The 16,428-nt window shown below is 47.7% G+C and overlaps 7 protein-coding genes across 7 annotated transcripts; 2 read left to right on the top strand and 5 right to left on the bottom strand.

The window, feature by feature from the left end:
• Positions 1-99: 99 nt before the first annotated feature.
• On the top strand, positions 100-1,292 carry F5891DRAFT_1188177 (uncharacterized protein; the record flags this gene model as incomplete). Its single annotated transcript, XM_041366963.1, has 5 exons — positions 100-222; positions 271-541; positions 592-821; positions 871-1,144; positions 1,192-1,292. 5 exons carry the CDS (start codon positions 100-102, stop codon positions 1,290-1,292), a joined length of 999 nt encoding a protein of 332 aa, XP_041226629.1.
• A 1,144-nt stretch (positions 1,293-2,436) lies between these two features.
• F5891DRAFT_1031410 (uncharacterized protein) lies at positions 2,437-3,088 on the top strand. Its single transcript, XM_041361603.1, has one exon. It carries the CDS (start codon positions 2,597-2,599, stop codon positions 2,939-2,941), a length of 345 nt encoding a protein of 114 aa, XP_041226628.1. The 5' UTR covers positions 2,437-2,596; the 3' UTR covers positions 2,942-3,088.
• A 607-nt stretch (positions 3,089-3,695) lies between these two features.
• On the bottom strand, positions 3,696-5,280 carry F5891DRAFT_1031406 (uncharacterized protein). Its single transcript, XM_041361602.1, has 3 exons — positions 4,988-5,280; positions 4,337-4,939; positions 3,696-4,308 (listed from the first exon to the last, which is right to left on the bottom strand). The coding sequence occupies exons 2-3, from the start codon at positions 4,931-4,933 to the stop codon at positions 3,841-3,843; spliced, it is 1,065 nt and encodes a 354-aa protein (XP_041226627.1). The 5' UTR covers positions 4,934-4,939; positions 4,988-5,280; the 3' UTR covers positions 3,696-3,840.
• Positions 5,281-5,411: 131 nt separating this feature from the next.
• Positions 5,412-8,048, bottom strand: F5891DRAFT_1172882 (kinase-like domain-containing protein). The gene is made up of 12 exons (XM_041365610.1): positions 7,715-8,048; positions 7,625-7,659; positions 7,538-7,568; positions 7,418-7,486; positions 7,336-7,368; positions 7,099-7,274; positions 6,924-7,038; positions 6,759-6,838; positions 6,593-6,674; positions 6,340-6,543; positions 6,147-6,280; positions 5,412-6,081 (listed from the first exon to the last, which is right to left on the bottom strand). The coding sequence occupies exons 1-12, from the start codon at positions 7,895-7,897 to the stop codon at positions 5,904-5,906; spliced, it is 1,320 nt and encodes a 439-aa protein (XP_041226626.1). The 5' UTR covers positions 7,898-8,048; the 3' UTR covers positions 5,412-5,903.
• A 523-nt stretch (positions 8,049-8,571) lies between these two features.
• Positions 8,572-10,002, bottom strand: F5891DRAFT_1128301 (acid protease; the record flags this gene model as incomplete). The annotated part of the gene is made up of 5 exons (XM_041364268.1): positions 8,572-8,656; positions 8,709-8,979; positions 9,034-9,514; positions 9,569-9,666; positions 9,720-10,002. The coding sequence occupies 5 exons, from the start codon at positions 10,000-10,002 to the stop codon at positions 8,572-8,574; spliced, it is 1,218 nt and encodes a 405-aa protein (XP_041226625.1).
• A 1,096-nt stretch (positions 10,003-11,098) lies between these two features.
• On the bottom strand, positions 11,099-13,340 carry F5891DRAFT_1277977 (uncharacterized protein; the record flags this gene model as incomplete). The annotated part of the gene is made up of 10 exons (XM_041370301.1): positions 11,099-11,595; positions 11,657-11,769; positions 11,837-11,990; positions 12,048-12,359; positions 12,415-12,760; positions 12,810-12,856; positions 12,908-12,950; positions 13,007-13,103; positions 13,157-13,266; positions 13,320-13,340. The coding sequence occupies 10 exons, from the start codon at positions 13,338-13,340 to the stop codon at positions 11,201-11,203; spliced, it is 1,638 nt and encodes a 545-aa protein (XP_041226624.1). The 3' UTR covers positions 11,099-11,200.
• Positions 13,341-14,407: 1,067 nt separating this feature from the next.
• Positions 14,408-16,398, bottom strand: F5891DRAFT_1031392 (uncharacterized protein). The gene is made up of 3 exons (XM_041361601.1): positions 14,747-16,398; positions 14,680-14,709; positions 14,408-14,625 (listed from the first exon to the last, which is right to left on the bottom strand). Exons 1-3 carry the CDS (start codon positions 16,108-16,110, stop codon positions 14,604-14,606), a joined length of 1,416 nt encoding a protein of 471 aa, XP_041226623.1. The 5' UTR covers positions 16,111-16,398; the 3' UTR covers positions 14,408-14,603.
• Positions 16,399-16,428: the final 30 nt, after the last annotated feature.

Below are 16,428 nucleotides of genomic sequence, written 5' to 3'. Positions count from 1 at the left end.
GGCCATCAGTGGCCATCCTTTCCCAATCTTCTGTATAGGTTGTGCAAGTATCGAACAATCGTGAGAACGCCCTGCGAGTCTCTTTTCTTCCACTTCAATATGTTCGATATTTGTTCACGTTTTCTTTCTACATGGGATAGACATCCGAAATGTCACTTTCTTGGAAATGACCAGAGCGAGGCGGCCCTCGTGGCATGGCTCCAGAAACAGGGACGTGCCGACGTTAGTACGCTCACAACCTTCTTATATTTTTTCTGACTTTTCCTCCAGCTTCCAGACTCCCTCCTTGTCACAGCTTCAGTGCTGTTTGGTTGGGTCGACTCCCACGATCTTATGGCTTTCCTTGATGTGAGCCTTAAGGAGGTCGCGATGCAGGAGATACTCCAGCAAGAAGAGCATATAATATTATTTGCGGGAGGAGGACGATGTCTGATGCAGGACAGAATGCTCCGAGCCCAGATGGAAGTCTCGTTGTTTAGCAATGCTATTTCTAATGCGTGCGAAGAGCTGGAGACTAGGTCTCACCCAGACGCTCACACACGTAAGTAAAACTGTTCAAAGGATAGTGACAACACTTAATTTTGTTTTTAGTTGGTCTAAAGCAGCCGGTCACAGTGAACGCTGTCGAGAACGCGGGAGCACGCTCGGCGCCTAGCTTGGTTAGATTGGGCTGCTTCCAGCCTTCGAGTCACATCACAGAAAAGTGCAAAGCATGGCTCCTCGCGTCGTCGTCTTTCCAAGACACTACTACGAAAGTTGAATCTAATGTCAGCCGCAAAATTGATTTTCCACAGACTCTAGAAATCGAATACTCCCCGATCGTGAGTGCTATCACTATGCTACGGGACCTTGTATTCTGATGCTATGTAGTCCAAAGATATATTTCTTTCCCTGCCACGTTTTCTGAAAGCTTGGGTGGATCACATCACATATCGTACATATGTGAACGCGTCTCTTGCAGAGAGCAAGCCCCCGTACCTCAATAACAGGCACGGCTTCAAAGCCAAAGAGTCCAAAAGTCTGGACCAGCTTAGGTCCGATATTCATATTCTGGACCTGAAGAAGCACCGCGCACAGACAGAAGTGGATATGCTGTCTGAAGCCCTATCACGCATTGCTGAGTCCGAGGGCACCGAGTCTGATGGTGAGCGTGCAGCCCTTGCTTCTGTTCTCATACTAAGATTTCTGCAGGTTCTTCTGGGAGTGCTGTGACGTATGGACATAACAATGATTGGTCTGATGATTGGTTTTCATCTTCATATGCCTCTTCCAATGTCTCTTTACTGATGTAATCTTCTCGATTGTAGTTGTGTTATCGGTTTGTAGCCCTGACTCCTCCCTGATCGTAGTTTGGGACATTTCTTTAACGTTGTATCGATATTTTTCTATTTAAGCTAGTTGTACGTCAGATTGGATCTATGTCAATTGTGCTACTTCTCTATGTCTCTGATAGTCAATTACCATTCGCTCGGCAGTACCCATCATGAAATAGTATCGAAACTTTCAGCCTTCATATCAAGATTGAGGTGATCTAGTACTATGTGATCGGTCGCCCTGCACGCCAGCTTATTTCCAAGGTAATTTGCACATCACTGCGGTCTCAACCAGTTGCGTTCGATACTAGGTGCTACCACTTAAATCTCAATCACCAAGTGCAATTTATTGTCATACTGTATTTTAATTGTCGTAAAATTGTCATTACATATGAAAATTATATCCTCGTTGATTTCTGATGGCGCCTGGCCATCGCATTATAAGACATTGTCAATTCATCGTCACAATTGCGGTTTTCGCAGGCATATAGCTAACCTGAACAAAGTGTTGCGACATGCTATAAATTTGATGATCTACAGCCAGCTGATTGCAGTCTATGGAGGTTACTAGTCACATTGATATCTACTTATAAGATATATATCAAAATGAGATATACATAGCATAGTCATGTATTCTTTCATACATATGTTGCATACTTATAAGATGTGTGTCAAAATGAAATCTTCCTAGCAAAGTCATATATTCCCTCGTATATATGTTGCACAAAGATAATGACTTGCAATTCTAGATCTAGATGCATCATAATGAGTCCAATTTGTCAGCTCTGCCTGGTCACTTGTCACATTGATATCTACTTATAAAATGCATAACAAAATGAGATTTACCTAGCATAGTCATGCAGTCTTTCATACATATGTTGCATACTTATAAGAGGTGTGTCAAAATGAAATCTTCCTAGCAAAGTCATATATTCTCTCGTATATATGTTGCACAAGGATAATAATGTGCAATTCTAAATCTAGATGCATCATAATGAGTTCTATTTGTCAGCACTACCCGGTCATATCAACTTAGGGTTGATTTACTGATGTCAGACAATCAATGTGCTTTCATTTTCAGTGAGTATAGACTGAGAATTACTGATATCGTTCTGGATCCCAGAGAGCCAAAGATTGGGAGCAACGCTGTGGAAGCAAAGAGAGCATTCTTGCATTATCCCCCTGCATTTGTTATCATTCACCTCGACTTCTGCGATTTACCGCCATTGCACGGACTTCTGCCTCAGCACATACCAGTGTTACCTTGCGAAATTAAATTTTCCATGGGCACAGGTCCTTCTACAAGAACCACGCGGCGTCAACTCCCTGTAACACCAGCTTACGCATTTACCGACTTTAAAGCACAAGGACAGACGATTGATCACGATTTAGTGGACATTGGAAGAACGACATGTTTTCGCCTATCTCCCTTCAATGCATACGTCGCACTATCCAGAAGTCACGGCCGAGAATGCATACGTCTTCTCAGAGACTTCGACAATGATCTATTCCTTCAACATCCAAACGAAGACCTTCGGATAGAAGATAACAGGATTGAGCGACTCGCGGAGGAAACGAAAAAGCGTTTCTCGAGGACAGACAGTCTGACAGAAAACAAGGTACCATAGTGCAGTACACTGAAAGAAACAATGCAGTAGTAGCTATATAGTGATGTCAGAAGAAATCCTGGGACGAAGCCAGACTAAACGAGCACGATAGAGCTAGAAAAAGACGGAATGTGAGCAAGGTCCACGTCGGCAACGCCGACCCCTAGTATCACAAGTGTACATATACAATGATGTGGTCAAGTAGAATATGATTTGAAGTAGAGTTGAGTGAGATATTCACACCAGCGGCCGTCCGAAGTTGTGATAAGTTATAACCAATAGTATTACTCTCAGCGTGTCCCACAACCGTGCTGAGTTCCTATCAGAAATGAATTGAGTTACCTCGCGGAACACTATAATAAGAAGGGCTCATTGTCAATACCATGTGATGAATCAATGAAAAACGCGTGTTGGTGGTGGGAGTTCAAATTGAGTTATCCACCTAGTTATCATGACATCGTAGCACAACAAAGCTTCCTTAACTGCTGTCTATTCCAATGATCGAGCATACGGATAGTCACCCTATGATCTATATCTCGACTCCGAAAAACTAGCTGATAGTGCTCACTGGTAAGGTTTCGGCACATGGGCACTGCTATGCTTCCATAATAGATGATATACAAACATGGATATGTATGAACCACCGACCCGTCGCTTCTCCAGAAAAGTCGGATGACGCGATAATGGGTACTAAGACGTCCAATTATTCAGGACACGGCCTGACACTCAAACAGCCGCGTGGATTATGGGCAGCTATGAGCAACATGGGGAAGGTCTGGCCGTGTCGCCGCACAAAGGAGAAAAAGAGAAAACTCAAGGTGGTTTTTGTATGGGGACCGTGGAAATATTTAGGGCAGGTATTACCTTCGACTCAACTACACTCGAGTAACAAATTCCATAGCTAGCGAGCAGACAGAGACTCATGTCCTCCCCAAAGACGCTAGCCCTACCGCTCCTACAGCCGCAGCGTCGTCAACGAACTCCACATATCTAAAGACATGTCCCTTCTTCGCCAATGCCTCACGTACCAACGCCCTATAATCCTCAATGCCAACTAAACTCCCTCCAAAACATAACACGGCCTTATTTGCTTCCACTGCTCTTGGTTTCAAATTCGGACCCTCTCCAGGCTCACGGCAAAGCATGGCGATCTGATCCGCAAGTCCCTCAGCACAGACCTTCAACACATTCAACGCGAAGGGGTCCTTGTCCTTGAACGCAGCCTCAAAAACGAGTGGCGCAAGCTGGCTTAACCGTTTCTCGCGCGCAACGAGGAGGTACGATGGAACAGTGGCAGCTGCCTCTGCTGTACTCGGCTCGGGCAAGTGCACCACCGGCAGCACCTCTGGGGCATTCTCTACCCCGTGGATCCCAAAGCTTTCAAGCACCTTCGCTTTGAGGCTACTAGGGGGTAACTGGCTCCATCCCCAGCGACGAACGCGCAGTATCGTACATCATCTGACGCATGGTCTCGCGGCCCACGTGAAATCCTCCCCCTTCATCTCCTAGAATCCATCCCCACCCGCCAGTCCGCGCAAGTTCACTCAGCATGCCCGAGGGCTGGTGCTGAAATGAAACGACGCAGGATCCTGTGCCGCCTATCGCAGCAACAGCATGCTTGATATCAGGATGAAGCCGAAGCGGGGCAGCAAGGAGATGTGTATCATTGGCTACGACCAACCGCGGACCCAGGGGTATCCCGAGGAGAGCGGAGAGCGCTGTTGAGGCATTGGCGACTGCAGCTAGGGAATCAACGCCGGATATACCGAACCATGCGGATGCGAACATCTCAGTGTTGGGAGGGAGGGGAATAGGGTCGATAGATGGTGGAGAGACGCAGGTCTTCAATGCATTAGATACTGCCACGCGAACAGCATCTGTAAATGCCGACGCAGACATGTACGCAAAGTTAGATGGGCCTCCCAGGGCGCGCCCGAGTATCGTGCCAGATCTGTCTGTAATGACAGCAGACGTCTTGGATCCACCACAGTCAACACAGAGGAAAAGCGACATGATGTTCTTTGAACACGTCAGTATGCGCAGTGACCAGAAGCACTGGGCACCCACCAGTTTCAATCACTTGGTAATGGGGCGAATGAGGATATAAGTTATAATGAACAAAGATGGCCACCTGCAGTGTCTGTACCTATATATGAGCAGCAATTAAGCCAAGCCGGAGACTTTGGCAACAATCTAGGGCTTTGGGCGGAAGGAGACACACCCAAATTTACACACAGGCGAGCACATGGATCTCTAGCCGGTTCGATCCGCGACACTGCCAATACTTGCCAGCTCTCAGATCTCGAGCTCAAGCTCAAGGCCCCAGTGATTGTCGACTGCGTGATCCAAGTTTATTTCAGCTTAGAAGTGCGGGGTTGTTTGTCCGGTGCAACTTTACACAAAATTAAGGGACAGACTCTATCCCCGGTAGAGAGAGGGTTATGTCAGATGAAAACGTCTAGGCACCTACAAGAGAATCTGCAAGCGCGAGAACTTATTACCTCATTCGCACTCTGTAGTGATCATATCAGCTCTTGCTTCGTCCTGACCTCAGACGGCTTGTCAAACAAAGTGTTTGGTGACACCGGTGACGCTCAGGCTAGGCGAGCGGATCAGAAGGCATGAGAAGCCAGGATTCGAGTGGTATTGTCAAAAGAAGCCCGAGTACGGTGTCAACAAAGAAAGGGAAACCAATACTCACTGAGTACTGAATAACTTTGTCGGCCGAGTCGGGGATTTAGAAGTGCGGGGTTGTTTGTCCGGTGCAACTTTACGGGACAAACTCTATCTTGGTCTCAGTACAACAAACGATTCAAACACCAGTACGGTATGTATGTATGTATATAGCACCCCTGCATTTTCCAAATTACTTCCTCCATTTCCGTAGTACATCATTACGAGTTCTAACAAACAATCACAACGTTCAAGAACACACGTGAAGTAAGAATCATGTTCAAACCAACTGGCTGGTGCCGGTGAATAATCATCGCCTCCCAATATGCGTTCCCGCAAGCTCCTTCTCAAGCGCATCGCTAGGGTCATCCATGATAGGCGACGGCGCGCGCTGGGACGGCGCCGTGTAGCCAGACGTTGCACCGTGTACAGGGCCGTACTCCTGGACCGGCGAGCTGATAATCTCGTCCCGAGAGGGAATGGGCAGGCTAAGATGGTTTAATGATCAGGTTCGTAACGAGGGAGATAAAAGAAGCGCCAGGATGATGCTGACCTGTCTTGTCTCTTGATCTGGCCCGTGGCCCTCGCCTGGGCGCGTACCTCAGCACGGAACGATTGGACCTCCTCGACAATGAGCCTCTTCATCCCCTCGATAGAGTCCTCCTCCTCAAACGAGAAGTCAAATTTCTGAGTGCGTCAACCTAGTTTGAGCATCCTGGTCCTTCGAAACGAGAAATTAAACTTACGGCATCGCAGACCGGCTCATCGGCGGGATCGTGCCACACCTGCAGATACGGGTGGTTGAGCGCAGCCTCGCAGCTGATGCGCTTGGCAGGGTCGAAGCAGAGCATCTGCTGCAAGAGATCGATGGCGAGTGGGTTGGCGTGCGGGTAGAGTGTCTGGAAAGGTACGCGTGGCTTGATGGGGAGAGAGCGGATGTAATCTTGAGCCTGTGATTCGAGTGAGTTAGGTATATTGATGACTTGACAGAGCACATACCCTTGGAGATCCGACACGGCGAAGGGTGTCCTCAGAGGGCGTGCCGAGGTAGTGAAGAATTTGGTTCAGTTGGTCAACATAGCTATGCAAATGATCGATGGTCAGTATCAATTCATCGATTCGATGCATGCGCAAATTGCCCGTAATGGAGTAGGAATGAACCTACTCTCGTCCTTTGAAAATCGGCTTGCCACCCAAGAGCTCGGCAAGAATGCAGCCGACAGACCAGACATCAATGGCCGTTGTCTATAGACATTGAGGTTAGCTAGTGTAAAACCGGCTACAAGAAAGAATGCCGAAGTGATAGACAAGAAAGGAAAGTGGCACACACATAATTCGCGAAGCTAAGCATAATTTCTGGCGCACGGTACCATCGCGTTGCGACGTACTCAGTCATGAAACCCTGGTTTCCGGCGCTCTTGCTCGTGCCACCACCGGGGGTAAAGCTAAATACAACGTTAATTTAGTCTCTGGAGTGCAAATATACTAGCGAGGAGCACGCGCACCCTCTAGCCAAGCCAAAGTCGCATATTTTGAGCTCACAATCTGCATTGACAAGAAGATTTCCGGGCTTGAGATCGCGGTGGAGTACGTTGGCACTGTGAATGTATTTAAGCCCGCAGAGCGTCTGGTAAAGGAAGGACTGGAAGTGTGCGTCGGTGAGCGGTTGTCCAGACCGGATCTGTATGCAAGCGCCGTCGGGTTTTGAGTGTCAGATCAGTCAAGAGTGGGAAAGGACGCACGATGGCATGAAGATCAGCCTCCATCAATTCTTCCTAATGTAGGGATCAGTGGGACCAGAGGCGAATAATGAGGCGAACAGACATAGAGATAGACTTCGTCAAAATTCCCGCTAGATTGAAAGACGATATCCATGTCGTATAGACATGTTATCTGTAAAGGAATGTGTGAAATGTAGGCCTAATGCACATATGGTTGGCGTACGTTCTTGTGTCCCCTGAAATGATGTAACAATCTGATTCATGCTATGATCAGCGTCATACTCGGGATGTACTTGACTGCACAACGCACCTAATCTCTCTCAAGCACCGCTTGGTGAGGATCCTCTATGATACAGCGCCTGTTTAGCCTGGTGCGCAGTGAACAAGCAGAAATAAGCACTTTGGTATTAATGTTCGTGATCTTCTTGATCGCGCATCCCTCGCCTGATCGGCGGTGACGGGCAGCAACGACACAACCGTACGCGCCCTGACCAAGCTCCTTGACGAACTGGTACTCGCCGTCGACGATGAAAGTGCTATTAAGCGCGGTGAAGGTGTGACGCGAGATCGGCTGGCGGCTCATTGCTAGATCGATTATTCAAGCTTGGAATTCGATTTGAGGGATCTGATGGAATTTGGATAAGCCCTGCGAAGGGAGGATAAGAGAGAGAAGAGAAGAGAAATCCTATGCTTGTTGTAGAGACGGTGTACAGGATATTGATTCAGATCACACCAAACATGTCCATACATGAAGATTCCGTGGTCAGTTCTCTGCACTGCATGTATGACGATACTAGATTTAGTATGGCCTGTCAGCGCTCGATGCAATACAGGTCTTGAAAGTTGAAAGGATGAAAATTTACTGCTGCACGTATCATCATGACGGAACGAGCCCAGCATTACACTCATACGCATGATCGATTGGATCAGTAAGTACTGTTCACCTTTATTTTCTTGCGTATCGGGAGTAGGCAGCTTGTTGAAGCGGCATAACATTACGTTTCATGTTTCTTTTGGGAATTACCGGTCACATGATGACTCAAGTACGGTTCAAACCAAGTCCAAACTAGAAGCTGTGCAGTTGATCTGGCAACTTGGAGTTTTAGCGCATTGAAAAGTTATATTTTTACAACGAACGATATGCTCGACGTCACCCCCAGTACTCGCAAAGCTCCCATCGACCTCGAACAACCACCTACAACTATAAAACATACGTACACACGTGCGTTATGAGTATCAATTCAGCAAATAGGTATTTCAGTTGCTCGTATCATCAGTGTATATGGTGGTTGCAAAGCCGACTTGGTTGTTGGTGGTGTCGAAGACAGAGTAGTGGCGTTGACTGTGTGATAGGTCGTCAGTCTCATACCAGCCAAAGCTACTTAAACACTAACAGGAATGCGTAACCGTTGATGAAATCCAATCCAGAACCAGAGTCGCTGCCGATATCAGCAACGATAAGGTAGATGTCACCACTGCTTCCGCCTAGGTACGTGTTGAGGGAACGCGGCCAAATTTGGGCGTTGGGGGTCAGATCGTAGGCTCTGTCACCAATCTTGAAGGTCAGGCTTTGCAGCTTAGCATACTGACTAGAGGTTATCTTCAGGAGACCGGTGGTCTCATCCAATACGCCACCAGTGGCAGTCTGGTACGTGCTGAACGCATCTAATATTCTCCAAGTCAGTATGGGACGTCCCATTTATGAATGACTTGTCCTACTGGAGGCGATGAAAACGAGAGTCGTGCCGGTGTCGACAATACCAGCAGTCTCAGACAAAATGGTGGAACCTCCATAGGAAATAGACTGGTCGATGCCCCAGTAATCGCTAGCAGGTGACGTAGTCGTGAGAGACACGTAAGTCACCGGGCTCGTTATCTTTGAGCTATCGTGCCCGCCAAAGGTGAGCTCGCCAACACTGTCAGAGGCAGCAGCAGGAACAAAGTAGATTCCGAGTGCCTTGGTGCCGATGACACCCTGGCTGTAGAGGTTGTCTGTGACAGTGGGGACAACGTTGACGTTGGAAACGGTACCCTCCGTCAAGTCAGCTGGTCCGACTCCAAGAATTCCATCCACGCCATCGAAGCCTTGCGAGTAGCTCGCAACTCCGATGGATTGTTCGTCAATGACCAGACCAGTGCTCAAATGAACGGTGTCCGTGTATTCCTCTCCGGAGAAACTACCGGAACCATAAGACACGGACTACAGTGTTGTCATAAACACCTTTTCATGAACAGAGTATGAGAAACAGCATACAACAGTGCTGCCAGTATCCGCACTAGTACTAGTGGGACTGTATGAGGTGGCTGCACCTAACCAGGTGTTGGAGCTGCCCGTATCAATAATGAGTGTGTCTGATAAACTGTCTAATCAGAAGTTATCTGAGCTAGCTGACGGTCGATCTTACACTCAGTGGCAGGGCTACCGACACCAACTTGGGCAGTGTACGTAACGATAGCGTTGGCTATGCTGAAAGAGGACTTGCCAGCACGCTTGCCCATGGAACCAGCTTGCTTCATCGCCTGAACGCGAGCCCTGTCGGCGGCAGCGATATTAACAGCACCCCTGACGTTCACCCTGGTGGCAAAGCTGAGGGTTGCCTTGCCAGCGTCAGGGCGTAAAGGAGATGCGTCGGCAGAGGACAGCACGACAAAGAAGATCGACAGGAAAGCCTTGGAAGGGAACATCATTTGGAACAGCTGTTCGAAGGCCAAGTGAGAGATAAGATCAGCTCTTCAATCATCAAAATGCTTTATATGAGTTGGCTCCCAATTCAATTGACCATGTGACATTCGCAAGCTAGGTTCTAAATCTCGCGAGACGCAGGGGTGAACTTCTTGGATGTTCTATCCTGGGTTGCTGTGATCGCTGTACGTCATCAGAGGATGATTCGTCGCTATCAAAATCGCCGAGCCAAAAAGCCAAGGGCCTCGCGCCGACAGCCGCATGGTGGTCGTTTAAATGATTTACCTGGATATCTGGATGATCACCAGGACATGTTAAATAGCGTCACAATCAAGTAGATTGCCTACCGTATTGAGTTCTGGCATGAAATAAAACATGATTCCAATGGCAACGCGAACCAGGGAAACATTTCGCCCTATGAGATGGATATAGCATAGAACGCGTGAACTTGAACGCTTCTGGCATGGCATGGCAGTCCTTGGCCTGTATCCAGCTTGAAGAAATGAATCAGCTCCGAGTCAACGACGAAGCACGCTATAAATCAAAACCGTACCGAGGACTGTCAGAGTCAGAGTCATTCATGCCCAGACCAAGATCCTAAAGTGTTGCAACTTGAAGACTCCTGGCACATTGACGCCCGACAAATCTGGACAACCAGATGACGAGAGGTGAGAATGTTGGACACGTTCAATTCCACCCAAGTTATGGCTATGCTTTGATTTTCAAAGCTTGGTGTGGCATTATCACGACTCGGAAAATCTTGGGATCATCATTATGGATTTCCATTTTGCCAAGCCTTGAGGAGATTCGGAAATTGGCAACGTACTCGCTACGAACTTCAAAGCTTGGTTGAACCAGTCTCCCCCCAGGCAGATCATATGGCAGATAATAAGACAGCACATAACGGGATGCTGGCAGTGGATGTTCGTTTGAACTTTGCACTGACACGCAGTTCAACTGGGCGTAATAGACGGCTGGTTTGTGTTGGGCCTTCTAGCAGTAGGTGGCTTATTGTAGTGCTGCCAGAACAGGTTCAACATGAGCTTGACATGAGCCGAATCGTATTTCAGTCCATGATGCATGATGATCGAGTCAAGAACTTTTTCAATTATTGTGGTTTAACTTGCGGTACACCGTGACCTTGAATTATGTACACCGTGTACTCTGTTGACAACAAACCTGACCAATCATCCTCCGAATCAACTACGTGCGCATCAATCCAAGATGTCCTCTTTGTAACCTCACCACAAATCCATTCACGTCCTCAGCCTCGAGATTATTGATAGCATACTCTCGATGCACAACTCTTCGGCTGTTGATTTGGTCCAGAGCGAGTTTCAGGTCTTCCTCAGGTCCACAGAAGTCCTGGTCACCTGTCGGATTCGTATGGTCGAATGTCTTCGAGATAATGCTTTCAATAACGTGCGGATCCATGAGTGGAGCTGTAACATCGAACATATATTTTGGAAGAGCTTCTTTCGAAGCGGGTGCAAGGTGCCCAGGCGACGTGGGATTGAAGCACTTGCCGCAGAACTCCAGTGCACTCTGAAGCTCCTTCTCACTCAACCGGCTCCCCATCTCCGATGCACCCTGGATTACTGTGTGGCAATAAAAGTCAGCATCTTTGATATTGGCCGTATCATGCAATGATAGTGGTACCTGGTCGAATGGCAGCGAATGCTCGATCATAATTATCTTCGTCAATATCGCTCAGGATATCAAGATCCGTCGTTCGTATCTGTTGATAGGCGCTCATCACCACTATCTGGAATCTATACAGGTTACGTTGCACATGGAAATCTGATCAGCAAGAGTAAATCCATCTACTTATGGACGGACCTTGTGTAACTCAAAGAAAACCTCTTCGTGTGCCATGCAGCTGCTTCGACTTCTAAACAATCTCCTCGGACTGCGGCGCATATAGATACTGCTGCAGATAATGCGGAGGTCATTGCGAGGTGTATCCCGGAGGAGAAGAATGGATCTATGAACGCTGAAGACTCGTGTATCAGCTTCGTCATATAGACAAGGGAGATATGCAAATTCGTACCACCAGCGTCCCCGACCAAACGAAAGCCAGGTCCCCCGTAGCTCGAAGCGGAGTAGCTGAAGTCAGACGCTGATCTTACCAATAGGTCAAGCTGCCCAGGTTGTCCCCCGGCAGTCTCCTTTTGTACCATCTTTCCAGTTCCGATGAGCTTGACTAGTGTTGGAGCTAGGGTTATGGAAAGCCGATAGCGATATTCCAGAGATTTGCCTTTCAAGGCACGGACTTTCTCGTTATGAATGTCTTGATTCATAACGACGCCAATGGAAGTTGTTCCATCGTGTAGAGGAATAAACCAAGCCCAGCCGGATTCATCTGGTGTGCATTGGCTCAATCAACGCATTCTCACTATTGACAACACGATGCGTACCTCTCAGTGTCTCAAACCAAGGGGCACCCTCTCTTTGGGTATTCGTGCCATATGTATTGACTCCCACCCAATAACCCCACAGTGCAATGTTTTTTAATGATGCGTTAAAATGACGGTTGTGTAAGTATTTGGTTGACATCAATCCTGAGCGCCCGGATGCATCAACAAGATAGTCGAATGAAATCACTCCGGTTTTTCCATCTGCAGCACGTAACCATTCAGCAGCCACAGGCCTGGAAGACTCGGTTGGGGAGAAGCGGAAGGATTTCACACTCGTTTGTTCAAACACCTTTGTTCCGCAGGATGTTGCGTGGTCAAGCAACATCTTGTCGAATGTCGAGCGCACCTAAATGGAGCGTTGATTTTCAAGGAAGGAAAAGATGTCAAGTACATACTACGTTCCATGAACTGTTAGTATGCCCAAGCACAATGAAGTCCGTGTCTGGAAGCAGGTGAGTGTGACTCTCTTGGGCCTATTGCTGCTATCACTCACATCCTTCCCGTTTAAATTGATTAAACTTTATCGCAGCTCCGGGCTATTAATGACAATATATCATTTGGGCCCTATTATCCGAGAACACTTTGATCGTACCTTGTGCTTGAAACCCATCTCGACCAATTTCTGCTCCGCATCAATGAACCTCAGGTAATGACGAACTGAAGGAATTAGGCTTTCCCCAATGTGATACCTACATGATAATCGTCAAGGGGGATGCCTGAACACTTTTGACAAGTCTGTTACCGAGGGAACTGGGCAGCCTCCAATAAAACGACGTTGAGGCCTTCCCTGGCAAGGGCCGAGGCAGTATAACTGCCAGAGGGACCTCCACCGACGACAAGGATTTGAGCATGCTGCACAGTAACATTGATGTCAGTCCTGCTAGCGAATCTACTGAATGACCAACCTCTGGTATCTGCGAGGCCATCGAACGCTAGTGGATGTATATAAGAAATCGACAATATTTGTTCACCGATTGTCTGAGCTTTTGTACTGGACGCGTCTGAACACATGAAAGTGAAGCCTTAAGGCGTCGATATTGCAAATCTATGCAAGAACACTTCCCAAACCAATTCAGAATACGTCACCAAGCTTCTGCTAGAGTACCGGTGCATTTGTATCAATACGTTAGCGCCCTCACCTCACCTCACAATTCCTTGTTCTGCTTGAACTTTGTCATCAAAGTACTTACAAGGACCTTGAATAACTACTAGACATATACATCCGCCAGTGATTCGATGTCAGCTCAGTCGTGGAAACACGTACGTGACATGGGCACAACCAACACAAAGTTGAAGAGGAAATCCCTCGTTCTCGTATGCAGATTGCCAGGTACTGGTGAAGGGATCGTCAAAAACAGAGGCACTTGAGAGATTTATGTAACATCAGATATCAAGAAGGGTAAAACCTTCATCTTTCAGAGGTCCGCAGTTACATGCCATTGGTGTACGCAGTCTCGGCAAACCCGAGAGCTCTAGAATTCCTCATGTCGAACACTGAGTAAAGGCGCTTCCTGGGAAGACATGATTCAGTAACTTCTTGCTTAGTAAAATGTAGCATGCATGGAAAACAAGAACGGTTGACAAAATCGAAGCCAGAGCCAGAGCTGCTCCCGATGTCACTTCGGAAAATCAGGTATATGCCGTCGGGGGTTACAGCATTCAAGTATTCCTCTCCAGAAGCAGAAGTGGAATCGTTACTGCTACTGTATGTGCAGTATACATGCTGGAAAAGTTGCTATTGTAGTAAGTATAACCTACGAATACTCATAAACGAATTGCCTGTATCCTGCGGCAGGGATCTGGAGCTCGAGGCAACCATCTTCCAGGGTTTTAAATGGTAGTTCGTAAACCGTCGAGTTACACCGAAGACGAACAATATCAAGGCTTCGAAATGAGGGTGTGTCGGAAATATGACCAATGACCGGGACATTGGTGTACATCCTTAAATTCGCACATTGCTTGTTCAACATCTGGTGCTCGTATCTCTCATGCAGAATCAACAAGGAACGGGTGGGTTCCGGGAAAAAACGCCACCTGCAGAAATGGAATTGTTGGTGACATCGACTCGAGGGCTGGCCACGTGGCGTGGAGGGATCCAGCTGGTCGAAGTACATCACTTGTGCACAAGATAAAACTACATATACGATACTTCGCATTGGATTGGTACTTCAAAGCCTCAAGCGCACATCCTACTTATCCTGACCTTTCGTTCTTGTGGTCCAAACTTGTTAGCAGAAACCGTAACCAATAAACATTGTCGCATACCTTTCAGCATCATCAACACAATGACATCGTCTTCCACCCGTCTTATTCGTGCAGATGGTGATTGAACTTGGGGCCACTAGAACGGCGCGCAGGAATGTTATCGAGTGGAGGCCGACTCGGAGGTTGCGTGGTTCGATCATCGAGAATGGAGCCAGGAGCATGCAACTTCAGAGTCAGAAACTGAACGGACTTGTTCCTCTCATCCTCATCAATATCCCGTACGTCTAGTGACTCCACAACGAATGACGTCCCTGGAGCGAATGTGTACTCATTCTTCTCAGGATCATCCGAGAGCGGCGTGATATAGCTTGCCGCATCCCAGACCCACGAGTCGTTGTCGAGAGGGTTGACCACCACTATAAGGCCATTTTGGTAATGTTTTGCGATGTCGATCGAATCCGCAAAGCTCCAGACCATCTTGGTTGTGATAGTGCTGCCCACCTTGACGAAAGTTGCCATCGCTGCCTCCAAAGACACCACGAGCGATTCGCTAGTCGGCCCGGCGTTGAGGGGGCACTCTAGCATCTCGATGCCGAAGTAATCGAGGCTGAGCTGGGATATGTCAAGCTGCCCGCTGAATAATTGAGGCGCATAAAAGACGGATGTGCGAGGCATCGCCGCAAAAGCAGCACTGAGTAACCGGTTTTGAACGGCACTAAACTTCTGCAGGAGAGCCTTGATGTCGCGAAGCTGATCCTGAACGTCTTGCAACGTGGATGCGGGCTTCATCATAAAAGAATTCATGTAGGCCTTGTTGCCTGGAACGTACGAGCCCCAGTTTGACTTCCAGATCGCGGTTGCAATATTTGGAGAGTCAAGAGGATACGGCGTGGCTGAGATACTAGTGTACTCAAATATTTTCATCAGCACCATGCGCGCAAATGATGCAGTCGTCCAGTCATAGACCGCCATTGCCAGCTGAAAGCTGTGTGGCGAGAACGGAAAGTGGAGTAACCCTAAAGCTTTAATCTCCTCTACGTCCCTGCCTGGCGCGTCTGGTACGTCTTGGTATGGCACATAGTGCAAGTCCATCATCTTGTCGAAAAATGATACATCAACATCCGACACCTCCGGCAGTGGCTTTAACGTCCCCGTCAGGACAGATCTGTGAACAGACGTAGATGGAGTGATTGAGAATGAGAAAGAACCATCCCCAGGGATTGTGAGGTTAATGTTCACCGAATCTTCTGGGCAGATGGCGACCGTATTGTTCAGATCGACGATAGACGGAAGTACTGAGTAGGGTACAGTGATATCGATGAAACCTTGTTTGTCAATGATCAGCCTGTGACTCGACTCGCACCCGCCACGGATTGCTCCGATGGGCTGGCCATCGCTGAACCACAGCTTGGCGCCGGCACTGTTGTCTATGATTACTAAAACCCAATTCATGTGCTGCTGTACTGCAGAAGATAAGAACTTTAGTAGCATTCATTCAAGAAGATTGCGGTCCCAACACCCACATGTGTCACTGGAATTCAAAAAATGAAGGTTGCACTAGAGTTCGCACAAGACTTATTCCTGTCAATACATTTTGAAGAGTTAGATTCGGGTTCAGCGTCGAAGGATGAAGTATTGCAACTCACAGTAACACTCAAAGTCTTGGAGGAAAATTGTGATGAATCTTCGAGTTCAATAGAATGAGAAAGATGGGTGGGTCCGAGTTGTAAGTATGGAGGGTGGGTCACCGACTCACCGTCCCATTAAATACATTTTGTATAGAGAGGCCCAAAGAGGTATAGCTGCATA

This window comes from Suillus fuscotomentosus (genome assembly GCF_016647785.1).
Source record: "Suillus fuscotomentosus strain FC203 chromosome Unknown F5891scaffold_24, whole genome shotgun sequence".
NCBI classification, from domain to species: Eukaryota; Fungi; Basidiomycota; class Agaricomycetes; order Boletales; family Suillaceae; genus Suillus; species Suillus fuscotomentosus.
The sequence above is the reverse complement of the archived record's forward strand: the minus strand, read 5'-3'. Positions and strand labels throughout refer to the sequence as shown.

Bases quoted from the DNA above. Each gene is read 5' to 3' on its own strand.
- F5891DRAFT_1031410 (XM_041361603.1), top strand. From the start codon at position 2,597: ATGGGCACAGGTCCTTCTACAAGAACCACGCGGCGTCAACTCCCTGTA.
- F5891DRAFT_1031406 (XM_041361602.1), bottom strand. From the start codon at position 4,933: ATGTCGCTTTTCCTCTGTGTTGACTGTGGTGGATCCAAGACGTCTGCT. The intron at 4,309-4,336 runs GTTACCCCCTAG...CTCAAAGCGAAG, and splicing joins CGTCGCTGGGGATGGAGCCA to GTGCTTGAAAGCTTTGGGAT.
- F5891DRAFT_1172882 (XM_041365610.1), bottom strand. From the start codon at position 7,897: ATGAGCCGCCAGCCGATCTCGCGTCACACCTTCACCGCGCTTAATAGC. The intron at 7,660-7,714 runs GTGCTTATTTCT...GCTGTATCATAG, and splicing joins TCACGAACATTAATACCAAA to AGGATCCTCACCAAGCGGTG. The intron at 6,839-6,923 runs GTGTGTGCCACT...CAATGTCTATAG, and splicing joins TGCTTAGCTTCGCGAATTAT to ACAACGGCCATTGATGTCTG.
- F5891DRAFT_1031392 (XM_041361601.1), bottom strand. From the start codon at position 16,110: ATGCTACTAAAGTTCTTATCTTCTGCAGTACAGCAGCACATGAATTGG. The intron at 14,710-14,746 runs GTTCAATCACCA...GACGGGTGGAAG, and splicing joins CGCCGTTCTAGTGGCCCCAA to ACGATGTCATTGTGTTGATG. The intron at 14,626-14,679 runs GTATGCGACAAT...TTGGACCACAAG, and splicing joins TGTGTTGATGATGCTGAAAG to AACGAAAGGTCAGGATAAGT.